The sequence below is a fragment of the Oncorhynchus nerka genome, linkage group LG8 (genome assembly GCF_034236695.1).
Source record: "Oncorhynchus nerka isolate Pitt River linkage group LG8, Oner_Uvic_2.0, whole genome shotgun sequence".
NCBI classification, from domain to species: domain Eukaryota; kingdom Metazoa; phylum Chordata; class Actinopteri; order Salmoniformes; family Salmonidae; genus Oncorhynchus; species Oncorhynchus nerka.
Window position 1 is genome coordinate 69,438,020 of NC_088403.1, and position 20,471 is coordinate 69,458,490.

Genomic DNA, 20,471 nt, shown 5'->3' on the forward strand with positions numbered 1-20,471 from the left:
CCAGGCTGACACAGAGCACTACACAGAGCACTACACAGAGCACTACACAGAGCACTACACAACCACACTGACACAGAGCACTACACAGAGCACTACACAGAGCACTACACAGAGCACTACACAACCACACTGACACAGAGCACTACACAGAGCACTACACAGAGCACTACACAGAGCACTACACAACCACACTGACACAGAGCACTACACAGAGCTCTACACAGAGCACTACACAGAGCACTACACAGAGCACTACACAGAGCAATGACACAGAGCACTACACAGAGCACTACACAACCACACTGACACAGAGCACTACACAGAGCTCTACACAGAGCACTACACAACCACACTGACACAGAGCACTACACAGAGCTCTACACAGAGCACTACACAGAGCACTACACAGAGCACTACACAGAGCAATGACACAGAGCACTACACAGAGCTCTACACAGCCACACTGACACAGAGCACTACACAACCAGGCTGACACAGAGCACTACACAGAGCACTACACAGAGCACTACACAGAGCACTACACAACCACACTGACACAGAGCACTACACAGAGCACTACACAGAGCACTACACAGAGCACTACACAACCACACTGACACAGAGCACTACACAACCAGGCTGACACAGAGCACTACACAGAGCACTACACAGAGCACTACACAGAGCACTACACAACCACACTGACACAGAGCACTACACAGAGCACTACACAGAGCACTACACAGAGCACTACACAGAGCACTACACAGAGCACTACACAACCACACTGACACAGAGTACTACACAGAGCACTACACAACCACACTGACACAGAGCACTACACAGAGCACTACACAGAGCACTACACCGAGCACTACACAGAGCACTACACAGAGCACTACACAGAGCTCTACACAACCACACTGACACAGAGCACTACACAGAGCACTACACAGAGCACTACACAGAGCACTACACAGAGCACTGACACAGAGCACTACACAGAGCACTACACAACCACACTGACACAGAGCACTACACAGAGCACTACACAGAGCACTACACAGAGCACTACACAGAGCACTACACAGAGCACTACACAGAGCTCTACACAACCACACTGACACAGAGCACTACACAGAGCACTACACAGAGCACTACACAACCACACAGAGCACTACACAGAGCACTACACAGAGCACTACACAGAGCACTACACAGAGCACTACACAGCCACACTGACACAGAGCACTACACAACCAGAGCACTGACACAGAGCACTACACAGAGCACTACACAACCACACTGACACAGAGCCACACTGACACAGAGCACTACACAGAGCACTACACAGAGCACTACACAGAGCACTACACAACCACACTGACACAGAGCACTACACAGAGCTCTACACAACCACACTGACACAGAGCACTACACAGAGCACTACACAGAGCACTACACAGAGCACTACACAGAGCTCTACACAGAGCCACACTGACACAGAGCACTACACAGAGCACTACACAGACACTGACACAGAGCACTACACAGAGCACTACACAGAGCACTACACAGAGCACTACACAGAGCACTACACAACCACACAGACACAGAGCACTACACAGAGCACTACACAAACCACACTGACACAGAGCACTACACAGAGCACTACACAGAGCACTACACCGAGCACTACACAGAGCACTACACAGAGCACTACACAGAGCACTACACAACCAGCACTGACACAGAGCACTACACAGAGCACTACACAGAGCACTACACAGAGCACTACACAGAGCACTGACACAGAGCACTACACAGAGCACTACACAACCACACTGACACAGAGCACTACACAGAGCACTACACAGAGCACTACACAGAGCACTACACAGAGCTCTACACAACCACACTGACACAGAGCACTACACAGAGCACTACACAGAGCACTACACAGAGCACTACACAGAGCACTGACACAGAGCACTACACAGAGCTCTACACAACCACACTGACACAGAGCACTACACAGAGCACTGACACAGAGCACTACACAGAGCACTACACAGAGCACTACACAGAGCACTACACAACCACACTGACACAGAGCACTACACAGAGCACTACACAGAGCACTACACAGAGCACTACACAACCACACTGACACAGAGCACTACACAGAGCTCTACACAGAGCACTACACAGAGCACTACACAGCCAGGCTGACACAGAGCTCTACACAGAGCACTACACAGAGCACTACACAGCCACACTGACACAGAGCACTACACAGAGCACTACACAGAGCACTACACAGAGCACTACACAGCCACACTGACACAGAGCACTACACAGAGCACTACACAGCCACACTGACACAGAGCACTATACAGAGCACTACACAGAGCACTACACAGAGCACTACACAGGGCACTACACAAAGCACTACACAGAGCACTACACAGAGCTCTACACAACCACACTGACACAGAGCACTACACAGAACACTACACAGAGCACTACACAACCACACTGACACAGAGCACTACACAGAGCACTACACAGAGCACTACACAACCACACTGACACAGAGCACTACACAGAGCACTACACAGAGCTCTACACAGAGCACTACACAGAGCACTACACAACCACACTGAGACAGAGCACTACACAGAGCACTACACAACCACACTGACACAGAGCACTACACAGAGCACTACACAACCACACTGACACAGAGCACTACACAGAGCACTACACAGAGCCACACAGAGCACTGAGCACACAGAGCACTACACAACCAGGCTGACACAGAGCACTACACAGAGCACTACACAACCACACTGACACAGAGCACTACACAGAGCACTACACAGAGCACTACACAACCACACTGACACAGAGCACTACACAGAGCTCTACACAGAGCACTACACAGAGCACTACACAGAGCACTACACAGCCAGGCTGACACAGAGCTCTACACAGCCACACTGACACAGAGCACTACACAGAGCACTACACAGAGCACTACACAGAGCACTACACAACCACACTGACACAGAGCACTACACAGAGCACTACACAGAGCACTACACAGAGCACTACACAGAGCACTACACAGAGCTCTACACAACCACACTGACACAGAGCACTACACAGAGCACTACACAGAGCACTACACAGAGCTCTATACAGCCACACTGACACAGAGCACTACACAGAGCACTACACAGAGCACTACACAGAGCACTACACAACCACACTGACACAGAGCACTACACAGAGCACTACACAGAGCACTACACAGAGCACTACACAGAGCACTACACAACCACACTGACACAGAGCACTACACAGAGATCTACACAGAGCACTACACAGAGCACTACACAGAGCACTACACAGCCAGGCTGACACAGAGCTCTACACAGAGCACTACACAGAGCACTACACAGCCACACTGACACAGAGCACTACACAGAGCACTACACAGAGCACTACACAGAGCACTACACAACCACACTGACACAGAGCACTACACAGAGCACTACACAGAGCACTACACAACCACACTGACACAGAGCACTACACAACCAGGCTGACACAGAGCACTACACAGAGCACTACACAGAGCACTACACAGAGCACTACACAGAGCACTACACAACCACACTGACACAGAGCACTACACAGAGCACTACACAGAGCACTACACAGAGCACTACACAGAGCACTACACAGAGCACTACACAACCACACTGACACAGAGCACTACACAGAGCACTACACAACCACACTGACACAGAGCACTACACAGAGCACTACACAGAGCACTACACCGAGCACTACACAGAGCACTACACAGAGCACTACACAGAGCTCTACACAACCACACTGACACAGAGCACTACACAGAGCACTACACAGAGCACTACACAGAGCACTGACACAGAGCACTACACAGAGCACTACACAACCACACTGACACAGAGCACTACACAGAGCACTACACAGAGCACTACACAGAGCACTACACAGAGCACTACACAGAGCTCTACACAACCACACTGACACAGAGCACTACACAGAGCACTACACAGAGCACTACACAGAGCACTGACACAGAGCACTACACAGAGCTCTACACAACCACACTGACACAGAGCACTACACAGAGCACTGACACAGAGCACTACACAGAGCACTACACAGAGCACTACACAGAGCACTACACAGAGCACTACACAACCACACTGACACAGAGCACTACACAGAGCACTACACAGAGCACTACACAGAGCACTACACAGAGCAATACACAACCACACTGACACAGAGCACTACACAGAGCTCTACACAGAGCACTACACAGAGCACTACACAGAGAACTACACAGAGCACTACACAGCCAGGCTGACACAGAGCTCTACACAGAGCACTACACAGAGCACTACACAGCCACACTGACACAGAGCACTACACAGAGCACTACACAGAGCACTACACAGAGCACTACACAACCACACTGACACAGAGCACTACACAGAGCACTACACAGAGCACTACACAACCACACTGACACAGAGCACTACACAGAGCACTACACAGAGCTCTACACAGAGCACTACACAGAGCACTACACAACCACACTGACACAGAGCACTACACAGAGCACTACACAACCACACTGACACAGAGCACTACACAGAGCACTACACAACCACACTGACACAGAGCACTACACAGAGCACTACACAGCCACACTGACACAGAGCACTACACAACCAGGCTGACACAGAGCACTACACAGAGCACTACACAGAGCACTACACAACCACACTGACACAGAGCACTACACAGAGCACTACACAGAGCACTACACAACCACACTGACACAGAGCACTACACAGAGCTCTACACAGAGCACTACACAGAGCACTACACAGAGCACTACACAGAGCACTACACAGCCAGGCTGACACAGAGCTCTACACAGCCACACTGACACAGAGCACTACACAGAGCACTACACAGAGCACTACACAGAGCACTACACAGCCACACTGACACAGAGCACTACACAGAGCACCACAGCGCACTACACAGAGCACTACACAGAGCACTACACAACCACACTGACACAGAGCACTACACAGAGCACTACACAGAGCACTACACCGAGCACTACACAGAGCACTACACAGAGCACTACACAGAGCTCTACACAACCACACTGACACAGAGCACTACACAGAGCACTACACAGAGCACTACACAGAGCACTACACAGAGCACTACACAGAGCACTACACAGAGCACTACACAACCACACTGACACAGAGCACTACACAGAGCACTACACAGAGCACTACACAGAGCACTACACAGAGCACTACACAGAGCTCTATACAGCCACACTGACACAGAGCACTACACAGAGCACTACACAGAGCACTACACAGAGCACTACACAACCACACTGACACAGAGCACTACACAGAGCACTACACAGAGCACTACACAGAGCACTACACAGAGCACTACACAACCACACTGACACAGAGCACTACACAGAGATCTACACAGAGCACTACACAGAGCACTACACAGAGCACTACACAGCCAGGCTGACAAAGAGCTCTACACAGAGCACTACACAGAGCACTACACAGCCACACTGACACAGAGCACTACACAGAGCACTACACAGAGCACTACACAGAGCACTACACAACCACACTGACACAGAGCACTACACAGAGCACTACACAGAGCACTACACAACCACACTGACACAGAGCACTACACAACCAGGCTGACACAGAGCACTACACAGAGCACTACACAGAGCACTAAACAGAGCACTACACAGAGCACTACACAACCACACTGACACAGAGCACTACACAGAGCACTACACAGAGCACTACACAGAGCACTACACAGAGCACTACACAACCACACTGACACAGAGCACTACACAGAGCACTACACAACCACACTGACACAGAGCACTACACAGAGCACTACACAGAGCACTACACCGAGCACTACACAGAGCACTACACAGAGCACTACACAGAGCTCTACACAACCACACTGACACAGAGCACTACACAGAGCACTACACAGAGCACTACACAGAGCACTGACACAGAGCACTACACAGAGCACTACACAACCACACTGACACAGAGCACTACACAGAGCACTACACAGAGCACTACACAGAGCACTACACAGAGCACTACACAGAGCTCTACACAACCACACTGACACAGAGCACTACACAGAGCACTACACAGAGCACTACACAGAGCACTACACAGAGCACTGACACAGAGCACTACACAGAGCTCTACACAACCACACTGACACAGAGCACTGACACAGAGCACTACACAGAGCACTACACAGAGCACTACACAGAGCACTACACAGAGCACTACACAACCACACTGACACAGAGCACTACACAGAGCACTACACAGAGCACTACACAGAGCACTACACAGAGCAATACACAACCACACTGACACAGAGCACTACACAGAGCTCTACACAGAGCACTACACAGAGCACTACACAGAGCACTACACAGAGCACTACACAGCCAGGCTGACACAGAGCTCTACACAGAGCACTACACAGAGCACTACACAGCCACACTGACACAGAGCACTACACAGAGCACTACACAGAGCACTACACAGAGCACTACACAGCCATACTGACACAGAGCACTACACAGAGCACTACACAGCCACACTGACACAGAGCACTATACAGAGCACTACACAGAGCACTACACAGAGCACTACACAGGGCACTACACAGAGCACTACACAGAGCACTACACAGAGCTCTACACAACCACACTGACACAGAGCACTACACAGAGCACTACACAGAGCACTACACAACCACACTGACACAGAGCACTACACAGAGCACTACACAACCACACTGACACAGAGCACTACACAGAGCACTACACATAGCTCTATACAGAGCACTACACAGAGCACTACACAACCACACTTACACAGAGCACTACACAGAGCACTACACAACCACACTGGCACAGAGCACTACACAACCAGGCTGACACAGAGCACTACACAGAGCACTACACAGAGCACTACACAACCACACTGACACAGAGCACTACACAGAGCACTACACAACCACACTGACACAGAGCACTACACAGAGCACTACACAGAGCACTACACAGCCACACTGACACAGAGCACTACACAGAGCACTACACAGAGCACTACACAGAGCACTACACAGAGCACTACACAACCACACTGACACAGAGCACTACACAGAGCACTACACAGAGCACCACAGAGCACTACACAGAGCACTACACAGAGCACTACACAGAGCACTACACAGAGCACTACACAGAGCATTACACAGAGCACTACACAGAGCACTACACAACCACACTGACACAGAGCACTACACAGAGCACTACACAGAGCACTACACAACCACACTGACACAGAGCACTACACAGAGCACTACACAGAGCACTACACAACCACACTGACACAGAGCACTACACAGAGCACTACACAGAGCACTACACAGCCAGGCTGACACAGAGCTCTACACATAGCACTACACAGAGCACTACACAGCCACACTGACACAGAGCACTACACAGAGCACTACACAGAGCACTACACAGACCACTACACAACCACACTGACACAGAGCACTACACAGAGCACTACACAGAGCACTACACAGAGCACTACACAGAGCACTACACAGCCACACTGACACAGAGCACTACACAGAGCACTACACAGAGCACTACACAGAGCACTACACAGAGCACTACACAGCCAGGCTGGCACAGAGCACTGCCTTGCACTTTCACTGACCTGTCTCTCTTCTCCTCCTCTTCTTCTCCTCCTCCTCCTCTTCTTCTCCTCCTCCTCCTCTCCTTCTCTTCCTCCTCTTCTCCTCCTCCTCTTCTCCTCCTTCTCTTCTCCTCCTCTTCTCCTTCTCTTCCTCCTCTTCTCCTCCTCCTCTTCTCCTCCTTCTCTTCTCCTCCTCCTCCTCTCCTCCTCCTCCTCTTCTCCTTCTCCTTCTCTTCCTCCTCTTCTCCTCCTCCTCCTCTCTTCTCCTCCTCCTCCTCCTCTTCTCCTCCTCCTCTTCTTCTCTTCCTCCTCTTCTCCTCCTCTTCTCCTCCTTCTCTTCTCCTCCTCCTCTTCTCCTCCTTCTCTTCTCCTCCTCCTCCTCTTCTTCTCCTCCTCCTCCTCCTCTTCTCCTCCTCCTCTTCTTCTCTTCCTCCTCTTCTCCTCCTCTTCTCCTCCTCCTCTTCTTCTCCTCCTCCTCCTCCTCTCTCTCCTCCTCCTCTTCTTCTCTTCCTCCTCTTCTCCTCCTCCTCCTCTTCTCCTCCTTCTCTTCTCCTCCTCCTCTTCTCCTTCTCTTCCTCCTCTTCTCCTCCTCCTCCTCTCCTCCTCCTCCTCTTCTCCTATTCTCCTTCTCTTCCTCCTCTTCTCCTCCTCCTCCTCTTCTCCTCCTTCTCTTCTCCTCCTCTTCTCCTCCTCCTCTTCTCCTCCTCCTCTTCTCCTCCTCCTCTTCTTCTCTTCCTCCTCTTCTCCCTCCTCCTCCTCTTCTCCTTCTCTTCCTCCTCTTCTCTTCCTCCTCCTTTCTCCTCCTCTTCTCCTCCTCCTCTTCTCCTCCTCCTCCTCCTCCTCCTCCTCCTCTTCTCCTATTCTCCTTCTCTTCCTCCTCTTCTCCTCCTCCTCCTCTTCTCCTCCTTCTCTTCTCCTCCTCTTCTCCTCCTCCTCTTCTCCTCCTTCTCTTCTCCTCCTCCTCCTCTTCTTCTCCTCCTCCTCCTCCTCTTCTCCTCCTCCTCTTCTTCTCTTCCTCCTCTTCTCCTCCTCCTCCTCTTCTCCTTCTCTTCCTCCTCTTCTCCTCCTCCTCCTCTTCTCCTTCTCTTCCTCCTCTTCTCTTCCTCCTCCTTTCTCCTCCTCTTCTCCTCCTCCTCTTCTCCTCCTTCTCTCCTCCTCCTCTTCTCTTCCTCCTCTTCTCCTCCTCCTCCTTCCTTCTCCTCCTCCTCTTCTCCTCCTTCTCTTCTCCTCCTCCTCCTCTTCTCCTCCTTCTCTTCTCCTCCTCCTCCTCCTCTTCTCCTCCTCCTCCTCTTCTCCTCCTCCTCCTCTTCTCCTCCTTCTCTTCTCCTCCTCTTCTCCTTCTCTTCCTCCTCTTCTCCTCCTCCTCCTCTCTTCTCCTCCTCCCTCTTCTCCTTCTCTTCCTCCTCTTCTCCTCCTCCTCTTCTCCTCCTCCTCCTCTTCTCCTCCTTCTCTTCTCCTCCTCTTCTCCTTCTCTTCCTCCTCTTCTCCTCCTCCTCCTCTCCTCCTCCTCCTCTTCTCCTTCTCTTCCTCCTCTTCTCTTCCTCCTCCTTTCTCCTCCTCTTCTCCTCCTCCTCCTCCCCTCCTCCTCCTCCCCTCCTCCTCCTCCTCTTCTCCTCCTCCTCTTCTCCTCCTCCTCTTCTCCTCCTTCTCTTCTCCTCCTCCTCTTCTCCTCCTCCTCCTCCTCTCCTCCTTCTCTTCTCCTCCTTCTCTTCTCCTCCTTCTCCTCCTCCTCTTCTTCTCCTCCTCCTCTTCTTCTTCTCCTCCTCCTCCTCCTTCTCCTTCTCCTCCTCCTCCTCTTCTTCTCCTCCCACCTCCTCTTCTTCTCCTCCTCCTCCTCTTCTTCTCCTCCTCCTCCTCCTCTTCTCCTTCTCTTCCTCCTCTTCTCCTCCTCTCCTCCTCTCCTCCTCCTCTTCTCCTTCTCTTCCTCCTCTTCTCCTCCTCTTCTCCTCCTCCTCCTCTCCTCCTCCTCTTCTCCTCTGGTCCTCAGACGTTCCCATGTCAGAGGGTGACAGTGTTGGTTACTCCAGGATCTGCAGGACAGACCTCCTGATGAATGTCAACTATCTCCAGTACCTCTGGGATGCTAGAGTTGGGATCGCTGCATCGCTCCAGGCCTGTCTGGTCTGGTCTGGTCCCTATGATGGGGAGAAGCCTGCAGCTCGAGAGGAGGAAGACGGGGAAGAAGAGAGAGAGCAAGAGTTAGAGGAGGAGAAGATGAATCAAACCTTTAACTGGACTTCATCTCCCAGCCCTCCCGTCACCTCCCCCCCTGTAACCATGGGAAACCAACATAGAGGGGGAGACGGAGGGAGGGGGAGTGTGGTCGAGTTGGAGTGGGACGATAGTTATGAGTGGGATGATAGTGCCCTCCCCTCCTCCTCCTCCCTCCCGCCCACCCCCCCAGTACATATTGAAACCCCTCAGCATATTCAGGAGATGAGACGTTCGGCCATTATGTTTATCCAAGGCTCCTACGTAGAGGAGTCAGACTTTCAGGACGATGTGTTGGTCTATAACCTCATAGCACAGAAAGACGAGGTGGAATACAAACCTGACCGCAGGACTACTCCACAGACCAGGAAACCAGTTGTTAGTCAAACAACCTCGCTCGTTCACAGACATGGAACGCATAGACGAGAGAAGGAGGGGGTGATCGTGGAAGAGGGGGTGAGAGAGAAAGAGGGGGTGAGAGAGAAAGAGGGGATGAGAGAAGAAGAGGGGTGAGAGAGAAGAGGGGGTGAGAGAGGAAGAGGGGGTGAGAGAGAAAGAGGGGGTGAGAGAGAAAGAGGGGGTGAGAGAGGAAGAGGGGTGAGAGAGAAAGAGGGGGTGAGAGAGAAAGAGGGGGTGAGAGAGGAAGAGGGGGTGAGAGAGGAAGAGGGGGTGAGAGAGGAGAAGCGATCACAACCACAGCTGCTCAGTAACGGTCTGAGCTGTGAGGACCACACAGTCAATGAGGAGGTCGACGATGACCGTAAACGCAAGTCATCTGGACCGCATTTGGACCACAACTGCAACAGGACGGTGACCACGACCGTGAATCAGACAAATGCCCTGACAACCCCAGACCACCTGGAGAGAACCACCTCAGAGAACCACACACACCCAGTCGAGAAACAGCAGGACTGTAACAAAACCGATGCTGATCATCCTGTAAGCCCGGTTACGACCTCGGCGGTGGATGACAGCTTCCTGTCCCAGTATCGGGAGCTCATGCGCTCGCTGGGGGCGGAGCCTGATGACGTCACCGATGACATCACAGAGTTCAGGAAGCGTGTGTTGGCTCTGGCCCAGGGAGGAGAGGAGGAGGAGGTGGACTTTAGCGTGTTCTCTACAGACTCCCCGGAACCGAAGGATGCCCATCTGGAACCGGAGAACAGTCCGGAACTGACGAGCAACAGCCAAGACAGAAAACATGGGATACCCTTCACTGGTGAGATATTCAGAACTGTCATGCCTGTATGCAAACTTTATGTGGAATGTTGAGGGCCTTACAATGACGAGGGTTCTAAAATAACAAGGGTTGTAGAATGACGAGGGTTGTATAATGATGAGGGTTCTAAAATAACGAGGGTTGTAGAATGACGATGGTTCTAAAATAACGAGGGTTGTAGAATGACGAAGGTTCTAAAATAATGAGGGTTGTAGAATGGAGGGTTGTACAATGATGAGGTTTCTAAAATAACTAGGGTTGTAGAATGATGAGGTTTCTAAAATAACGAGGGTTGTAGAATGACGAGGGTTCTAAAATGACGAGGGTTGTAGAATGACGAGGGTTCTAAAATAACGAGGGTTGTAGAATGACGAAGGTTCTAAAATAGCGAGGGTTGTAGAATGACGATGGTTCTAAAATAACGAGGGTTGTAGAATGACGAAGGTTCTAAAATAACGAGGGTTTTAGAATGGAGGGTTGTAGAATGATTGTAACGGCGTTCTTCGTTTGTAGAAAGAGAGTCGGACCGAAATGCAGCGTGGTGGTTACTAATGTCTTTAATGAAGAAAATGACGATACATGAAATAACTTATAAATTCAAAACAACAAACGGAACGAAACCTAATTGCAGCCTATCTGGTGAAACTACACAGAGACAGGAACAATCACCCACGAAATACACAGTGAAACCCCGGCTACCTAAATACGGTTCCCAATCAGAGACAACGCGAATCACCTGACTCTGATTGAGAACCGCCTCAGGCAGCCAAACCTAACTAGACACACCCCTAATCAGCCGCAATCCCAAATCCTATAAAACCCCAATACGAAACACAACACATAAACCCATGTCACACCCTGGCCTGACCAAATATATAACGAAAACACAAAAACACTATGACCAAGGCGTGACAGAACCTCCCCCCTAAGGTGCGGACTCCCGGACGCACCTCAAAGGCATAGGGAGGGTCCGGGTGGGCGTCTGTCCATGGTGGCGGCTCCGGCTCGGGACGTGGACCCCACTCCATTAATGTAATAGTTCCTCCCCTTCGCGTCCTGGGATAATCCACCCTCTCCGCCGACCATGGCCTAATAGTCCTCACCCAGAACCCCACAGAACTGAGGAGCAGCTCGGGACTGAGGAGCAGCTCGGGACTGAGGCAGCTCGGGACTGAGGGATAGCTCGGGACTGAGGGGCAGCTCGGGACTGAGGAGCAGCTCGTGACTGAGGGGCATCTCGGGACTGAGGGACAGCTCGGGACTGAGGGGCAGCTCGGGACTGAGGGGCAGCTCGGGACTGAGGGGCAGCTCGGGACTGAGAGGAAGCCCAGTACTGAGAGGAAGCTCAGGTAGGTAGTAGGCTCCGGTAGATCCTGGCTGGCTGGCGGATCTGGAAGATTCAGGCTGACTAGCAGATCTGGAAGATTCTGGTTGACTGGCAGATCTAGCTGCTCTATGCAGACTGGCAGATCTGGAAGAGACTGGTTGACTGGCAGATCTGGAAGAGACTGGTTGACTGGCAGATCTGGAAGAGACTGGTTGACTGGCAGATCTGGAAGAATCTGGTTGACTGGCAGATCTAGAAGATCATGGCTGACTGGCGGATCTAGCTGCTCTATGCAGACTGACATCTCTGGCTGCTTCATACAGACTGACAGCTCTGGCTGTTTCATGCAGACTGACAGCTCTGGCTGCTTCATACAGACTGACAGCTCTGGCTGTTTCATGCAGACTGACAGCTCTGTCTGCTCCATGCAGGCTGACAGCACCCTGCAGACTGGCAGCTCCTTGCAGACAGACAGCTCCTTGCAGACTGACAGCTCCTTGCAGACTGGCAGCTCCTTGCAGACTGGCAGCTCCTTGCAGACTGGCAGCTCTGGCTGCTCCATGCAGGCTGACAGCACCCTGCAGACTGTCAGCTCCTTGCAGACAGACAGCTCCTTGCAGACTGACAGCTCCTTGCAGACTGGCAGCTCTTTGCAGACTGACAGCTCTGGCTGCTTCTTGCAGACTGACAGCTCCCTGCAGACTGGCAGCTCAGGCTGTTCCGAACAGGCAGGAGGCTCCGGCAGCGCTGTAGAGGAGGAAGGCTCTGATAGCGCTGAACAGGCGGGAGACTCCGACAGCGCAGGAGAGGAGAAAGGCTCTGATAGCGCTGAACAGGCGGGAGACTCCGACAGCGCAGGAGGGAAGGAAGGCTCTGGCTGTGCTGAACAGGCGGGAGACTCCGACAGCGTAGGAGGGAAGGAAGGCTCTGGCTGTGATGAACAGGCGAGGCGCACTGAAGGCCTGGTGCGTGGTGCTGGAACTGGTGCTACAGGATCGAGGACACGCACAGGAAGCCTGGTGCGGGGAGCTGCTACCGGAGGACTGGTGTGTGGAGGTGGCTCTGGATAGACCGGACCGTGCAGGCGCACTGGAGCTCTTGAGCACCGAGCCTGCCCAACCTTACCTGGCTCGATGCCCACTCTAGCCCGGCCAATACGAAGGGCTGGTATGAACCGCACCGGGCTATGCTCCCGCACTGGAAACACCGTGCGCTCCATAGCATAACACGGTGCCTGCCCGGTCTCTCTAGCCCCCCGGTGAGCACAGGGAGTTTGCGCAGGTCTCCTACCTGGCATAGCCATACCCTCATTAAGCCCCCCCCAAATAATTTTTTGGGGCTGCTTTTCGGGCTACACCCCTAATCAGCCGCAATCCCAAATCCTATAAAACCCCAATACGAAACACAACACATAAACCCATGTCACACCCTGGCCTGACCAAATATATAACGAAAACACAAAAACACTATGACCAAGGCGTGACAATGATGAGGTTTCTAAAATAACGAGGGTTGTAGAATGACAATGGTTCTAAAATAACGAGGGTTGTAGAATGACGAGGGTTCTAAAATAACGAGGATTGTAGAATGACGAGGGTTCTAAATTAACGAGGGTTGTAGAATGATGAGGTTTCTAAAATAACGAGGGTTGTAGAATGACGAGGGTTCTAAAATAATGAGGGTTGTAGAGGAACGAGGGTTCTAAAATAACGAGGGTTGTAGAATGATGAGGGTTCTAAAATAACGAGGGTTCTAAAATAACAAGGGTTGTAGAATGACCAGGGTTCTAAAATAACGAGGGTTGTAGAATGACAAGGGTTCTAAAATAACGAGGGTTGTAGAATGACGAGGGTTGTAGAATGATGAGGTTTCTAAAATAACGAGGGTTGTAGAATGACGAGGGTTATAAAATAACGAGGTTTGTAGAATAACGAAGGTTTGTAAAATAACAAGGGTTGTAGAATGACGAGGGTTCTGAAATAACGAGGGTTGTAGAATGACGAGGGTTCTAAAATAATGAGGGTTGTAGAATGACGAGGTTTCTAAAATAACGAGGGTTGTAGAATGACGAGGGTTCTAAAATAACGAGGGTTGTAGAATGACAAGGGTTGTAGAATAACGAGGGTTGTAGAATGACGAAGGTTCTAAAATAACAAGGGCTGTAGAATGACGAAGGTTCTAAAATAACGAGGGTTGTAGAATGACGAGGTTTCTAAAATAACGAGGGTTGTGGAATGACGAGGGTTCTAAAATAACTAGGGTTGTAGAATGACGAGGGTTCTAAATTAACGAGGGTTGTAGAATGATGAGGTTTCTAAAATAACGAGGGTTGTAGAATGACGAGGGTTCTAAAATAATGAGGGTTGTAGAGGAACGAGGGTTCTAAAATAACGAGGGTTGTAGAATGATGAGGGTTCTAAAATAACGAGGGTTCTAAAATAACAAGGGTTGTAGAATGACCAGGGTTCTAAAATAACGAGGGTTGTAGAATGACAAGGGTTCTAAAATAACGAGGGTTGTAGAATGACGAGGGTTGTAGAATGATGAGGTTTCTAAAATAACGAGGGTTGTAGAATGACGAGGGTTATAAAATAACGAGGTTTGTAGAATAACGAAGTTTGTAAAATAACAAGGGTTGTAGAATGACGAGGGTTCTGAAATAACGAGGGTTGTAGAATGACGAGGGTTCTAAAATAATGAGGGTTGTAGAATGACGAGGTTTCTAAAATAACGAGGGTTGTAGAATGACGAGGGTTCTAAAATAACGAGGGTTGTAGAATGACAAGGGTTGTAGAATAACGAGGGTTGTAGAATGACGAAGGTTCTAAAATAACAAGGGCTGTAGAATGACGAAGGTTCTAAAATAACGAGGGTTGTAGAATGACGAGGTTTCTAAAATAACGGGGTTGTGGAATGACGAGGGTTCTAAAATAACTAGGGTTGTAGAATGACGAGGGTTCTAAATTAACGAGGGTTGTAGAATGATGAGGTTTCTAAAATAACGAGGGTTGTAGAATGACGAGGGTTCTAAAATAATGAGGGTTGTAGAGGAACGAGGGTTCTAAAATAACGAGGGTTGTAGAATGATGAGGGTTCTAAAATAACGAGGGTTCTAAAATAACAAGGGTTGTAGAATGACCAGGGTTCTAAAATAACGAGGGTTGTAGAATGACAAGGGTTCTAAAATAACGAGGGTTGTAGAATGACGAGGGTTGTAGAATGATGAGGTTTCTAAAATAACGAGGGTTGTAGAATTTATAAAATAACGAGGTTTGTAGAATAACGAAGGTTTGTAAAATAACAAGGGTTGTAGAATGACGAGGGTTCTGAAATAACGAGGGTTGTAGAATGACGAGGGTTCTAAAATAATGAGGGTTGTAGAATGACGAGGTTTCTAAAATAACGAGGGTTGTAGAATGACGAGGGTTCTAAAATAACGAGGGTTGTAGAATGACAAGGGTTGTAGAATAACGAGGGTTGTAGAATGACGAAGGTTCTAAAATAACAAGGGCTGTAGAATGACGAAGGTTCTAAAATAACGAGGGTTGTAGAATGACGAGGTTTCTAAAATAACGAGGGTTGTGGAATGACGAGGGTTCTAAAATAACTAGGGTTGTAGAATGACGAGGGTTCTAAAATAACGAGGGTTGTAGAGTAACGAGGGTTCTAAAATAATGACGGTTGTAGAGGAACAAGGGTTCTAAAATAACGAGGGTTGTAGAATGACGAGGGTTCTAAAATAACGAGGGTTGTAGAATGACGAGGGTTGTAGAATGACGATGGTTCTAAAATAACGAGGGTTGTAGAATGACGAGGGTTGTAGAATGACGAGGGTTCTAAAATAATGAGGGTTGTAGAGGAACGAGGGTTCTAAAATAACGAGGGTTGTAGAATGACGAGGGTTGTAGAATGACGAGGGTTGTAGAATGACGAGGGTTCTAAAATAATGAGGTTTGTAAAATGACGAGGGTTGTAGAATGATTAGGGTTCTAAAATAACGAGGGTTGTGCGAATGACGTGGGTTCTAAAATAACGAGGGTTGTAGAATGACGAGGGTTCTAAAATAACGAGGGTTGTAGAGTAACGAGGGTTCTAAAATAATGACGGTTGTAGAGGAACAAGGGTTCTAAAATAACGAGGGTTGTAGAATGACGAGGGTTCTAAAATAACGAGGGTTGTAGAATGACGAGGGTTGTAGAATGACGATGGTTCTAAAATAACGAGGGTTGTAGAATGACGAGGGTTGTAGAATGACGAGGGTTCTAAAATAATGAGGGTTGTAGAGGAACGAGGGTACTAAAATAACGAGGGTTGTAGAATGACGAGGGTTGTAGAATGACGATGGTTCTAAAATAACGAGGGTTGTAGAATGACGAGGGTTGTAGAATGATTAGGGTTCTAAAATAACGAGGGTTGTGCGAATGACGTGGGTTCTAAAATAACGAGGGTTGTAGAATGACGAGGGTTCTAAAATAACGAGGATTGTAGAATGACGAGGGTTCTAAAATAACGAGGATTGTAGAATGACGAGGGTTGTAGAATGACGAGGGTTCTAAAATAACGAGGGTTTTAGAATGGAGGGTTGTAGAATGATTGTAACGGCGTTCTTCGTTTGTAGAAAGAGAGTCGGACCGAAATGCAGCGTGGTGGTTACTAATGTCTTTAATGAAGAAAATGACGATACATGAAATAACTTATAAATTCAAAACAACAAACGGAACGAAACCTAATTGCAGCCTATCTGGTGAAACTACACAGAGACAGGAACAATCACCCACGAAATACACAGTGAAACCCCGGCTACCTAAATACGGTTCCCAATCAGAGACAACGCGAATCACCTGACTCTGATTGAGAACCGCCTCAGGCAGCCAAACCTAACTAGACACACCCCTAATCAGCCGCAATCCCAAATCCTATAAAACCCCAATACGAAACACAACACATAAACCCATGTCACACCCTGGCCTGACCAAATATATAACGAAAACACAAAAACACTATGACCAAGGCGTGACAGAACCCCCCCCCCTAAGGTGCGGACTCCCGGACGCACCTCAAAGGCATAGGGAGGGTCCGGGTGGGCGTCTGTCCATAGTGGCGGCTCCGGCTCGGGACGTGGACCCCACTCCATTAATGTAATAGTTCCTCCCCTTCGCGTCCTGGGATAATCCACCCTCTCCGCCGACCATGGCCTAATAGTCCTCACCCAGAACCCCACAGAACTGAGGAGCAGCTCGGGACTGAGGAGCAGCTCGGGACTGAGGCAGCTCGGTACTGAGGGATAGCTCGGGACTGAGGGGCAGCTCGGGACTGAGGAGCAGCTCGTGACTGAGGGGCATCTCGGGACTGAGGGACAGCTCGGGACTGAGGGGCAGCTCGGGACTGAGGGGCAGCTCGGGACTGAGGGGCAGCTCGGGACTGAGGGGCAGCTCGGGACTGAGAGGAAGCCCAGTACTGAGAGGAAGCCCAGTACTGAGAGGAAGCTCAGGTAGGTAGTAGGCTCCGGTAGATCCTGGCTGGCTGGCGGATCTGGAAGATTCAGGCTGACTAGCAGATCTGGAAGATTCTGGTTGACTGGCAGATCTAGAAGATCATGGCTGACTGGCAGATCTAGCTGCTCTATGCAGACTGGCTGATCTGGAAGAGACTGGTTGACTGGCAGATCTAGCTGCTCTATGCAGACTGACAGCTCTGGCTGCTTCATACAGACTGACAGCTCTGGCTGTTTCATGCAGACTGACAGCTCTGGCTGCTTCATACAGACTGACAGCTCTGGCTGTTTCATGCAGACTGACAGCTCTGTCTGCTCCATGCAGGCTGACAGCACCCTGCAGACTGGCAGCTCCTTGCAGACAGACAGCTCCTTGCAGACTGACAGCTCCTTGCAGACTGGCAGCTCCTTGCAGACTGGCAGCTCCTTGCAGACTGGCAGCTCTGGCTGCTCCATGCAGGCTGACAGCACCCTGCAGACTGTCAGCTCCTTGCAGACAGACAGCTCCTTGCAGACTGACAGCTCCTTGCAGACTGGCAGCTCTTTGCAGACTGACAGCTCTGGCTGCTTCTTGCAGACTGACAGCTCCCTGCAGACTGGCAGCTCAGGCTGTTCGAACAGGCAGGAGGCTCCGGCAGGCTGTAGAGGAGGAAGGCTCTGATAGCGCTGAACAGGGCGGGAGACTCCGACAGCGCAGGAGAGGAGAAAGGCTCTGATAGCGCTGAACAGGCGGGAGACTCCGAAGCGCAGGAGGGTTGGAAGGCTCTGGCTGTGCTGAACAGGCGGGAGACTCCGACAGCGGGGAGGAAGGAAGGCTCTGGCTGTGATGAACAGGCGAGGGTTGTGAAGGCCTGGTGCGTGGTGCTGGAACTGGTGCTACAGGATCGAGGGGACACGCACAGGAAGCCTGGTGCGTAGGGAGCTGCTAGGAGGACTGGTGTGTGGAGGTGGCTCTGGATAGACCGGACCGTGCAGGCGCACTGGAGCTCTTGAGAAGCCTGCCCAACCTTGTGGCTCGATGCCCACTTCTAAAATAACGAAGGGCTGTATGAATGACGGGCTATGCTCCCTAAAATAACGAAACACCGTGCGCTCCAATAACACGGTGCCTGCCCGGTCTCTCTAGCCCCCGGTGAGCACAGGGAGTTTGCGCAGGTCTCCTACCTGGCATAGCCATAGAATCCCATTAAGCCCCCAAATAATTTTTTCGGGCTGCTTTTCGGGCTACACCCCTAATCAGCCGCAATCCCAAATCCTATAAAACCCCAATACAAGAAACACAACACATAAACCCATGTCACACCCTGGCCTGACCAAATATAAAACGATGACCAAGGCGTGACAATGATGAGGTTTCTAAAATAACGAGGGTTGTAGAATGACAATGGTTCTAAAATAACGAGGGTTGTAGAATGACGAGGGTTCTAAAATAACGAGGATTGTAGAATGACGAGGGTTCTAAAATAACGAGGGTTGTAGAATGATGAGGTTTCTAAAATAACGAGGGTTGTAGAATGACGAGGGTTCTAAAATAATGAGGGTTGTTGAATGACGAGGTTTCTAAAATAACGAGGGTTGTAGAATGACGAGGGTTCTAAAATAACGAGGGTTGTAGAATGACAAGGGTTGTAGAATAACGAGGGTTGTAGAATGACGAAGGTTCTAAAATAACAAGGGCTGTAGAATGACGAAGGTTCTAAAATAACGAGGGTTGTAGAATGACGAGGGTTGTAGAATGACAATGGTTCTAAAATAACGAGGGTTGTAGAATGACGAGGGTTGTAGAATGACGAGGGTTCTAAAATAATGAGGGTTGTAGAGTAACGAGGGTTCTAAAATAATGAGGGTTGTAGAGGAACGAGGGTTCTAAAATAACGAGGGTTGTAGAATGACGAGGGTTGTAGAATGACGATGGTTCTAAAATAACGAGGGTTGTAGAATGACGAGGGTTGTAGAATGATTAGGGTTCTAAAATAACGAGGGTTGTAGAATGACGAGGGTTCTAAAATAACGAGGGTTGTAGAATGACGAGGGTTCTAAAATAACGAGGATTGTAGAATGACGAGGGTTCTAAAATAACGAGGATTGTAGAATGACGAGGGTTGTAGAATGACGAGGGTTCTAAAATAACGAGGGTTGTAGAATGACGAGGGTTCTAAAATAACAAGGGTTGTAGAATGACGAGGGTTGTAGAATGACGAGGGTTGTAGAATGACGAGGGTTGTGCGAATGACGTGGGTTCTAAAATAACGAGGGTTGTAGAATGACGAGGTTTCTAAAATAACGAGGGTTGTAGAATGACGAGGGTTCTAAAATAACGAGGGT

At 50.0% G+C, this 20,471-nt stretch overlaps 1 protein-coding gene across 1 annotated transcript in view; it reads left to right on the top strand.

The window, feature by feature from the left end:
* The window catches only part of LOC115125400 (FHF complex subunit HOOK-interacting protein 1A-like), a 136,553-nt gene that overhangs the window by 54,995 nt on the left and 61,087 nt on the right, over positions 1–20,471 (top strand). Inside the window, exons 15-16 of the mRNA XM_065021164.1 lie at positions 9,883–10,562; positions 10,761–11,325. Coding sequence (XP_064877236.1) covers positions 9,883–10,562; positions 10,761–11,325 — 1,245 coding nt within the window. The remainder of the gene's footprint in view (positions 1–9,882; positions 10,563–10,760; positions 11,326–20,471) is intronic.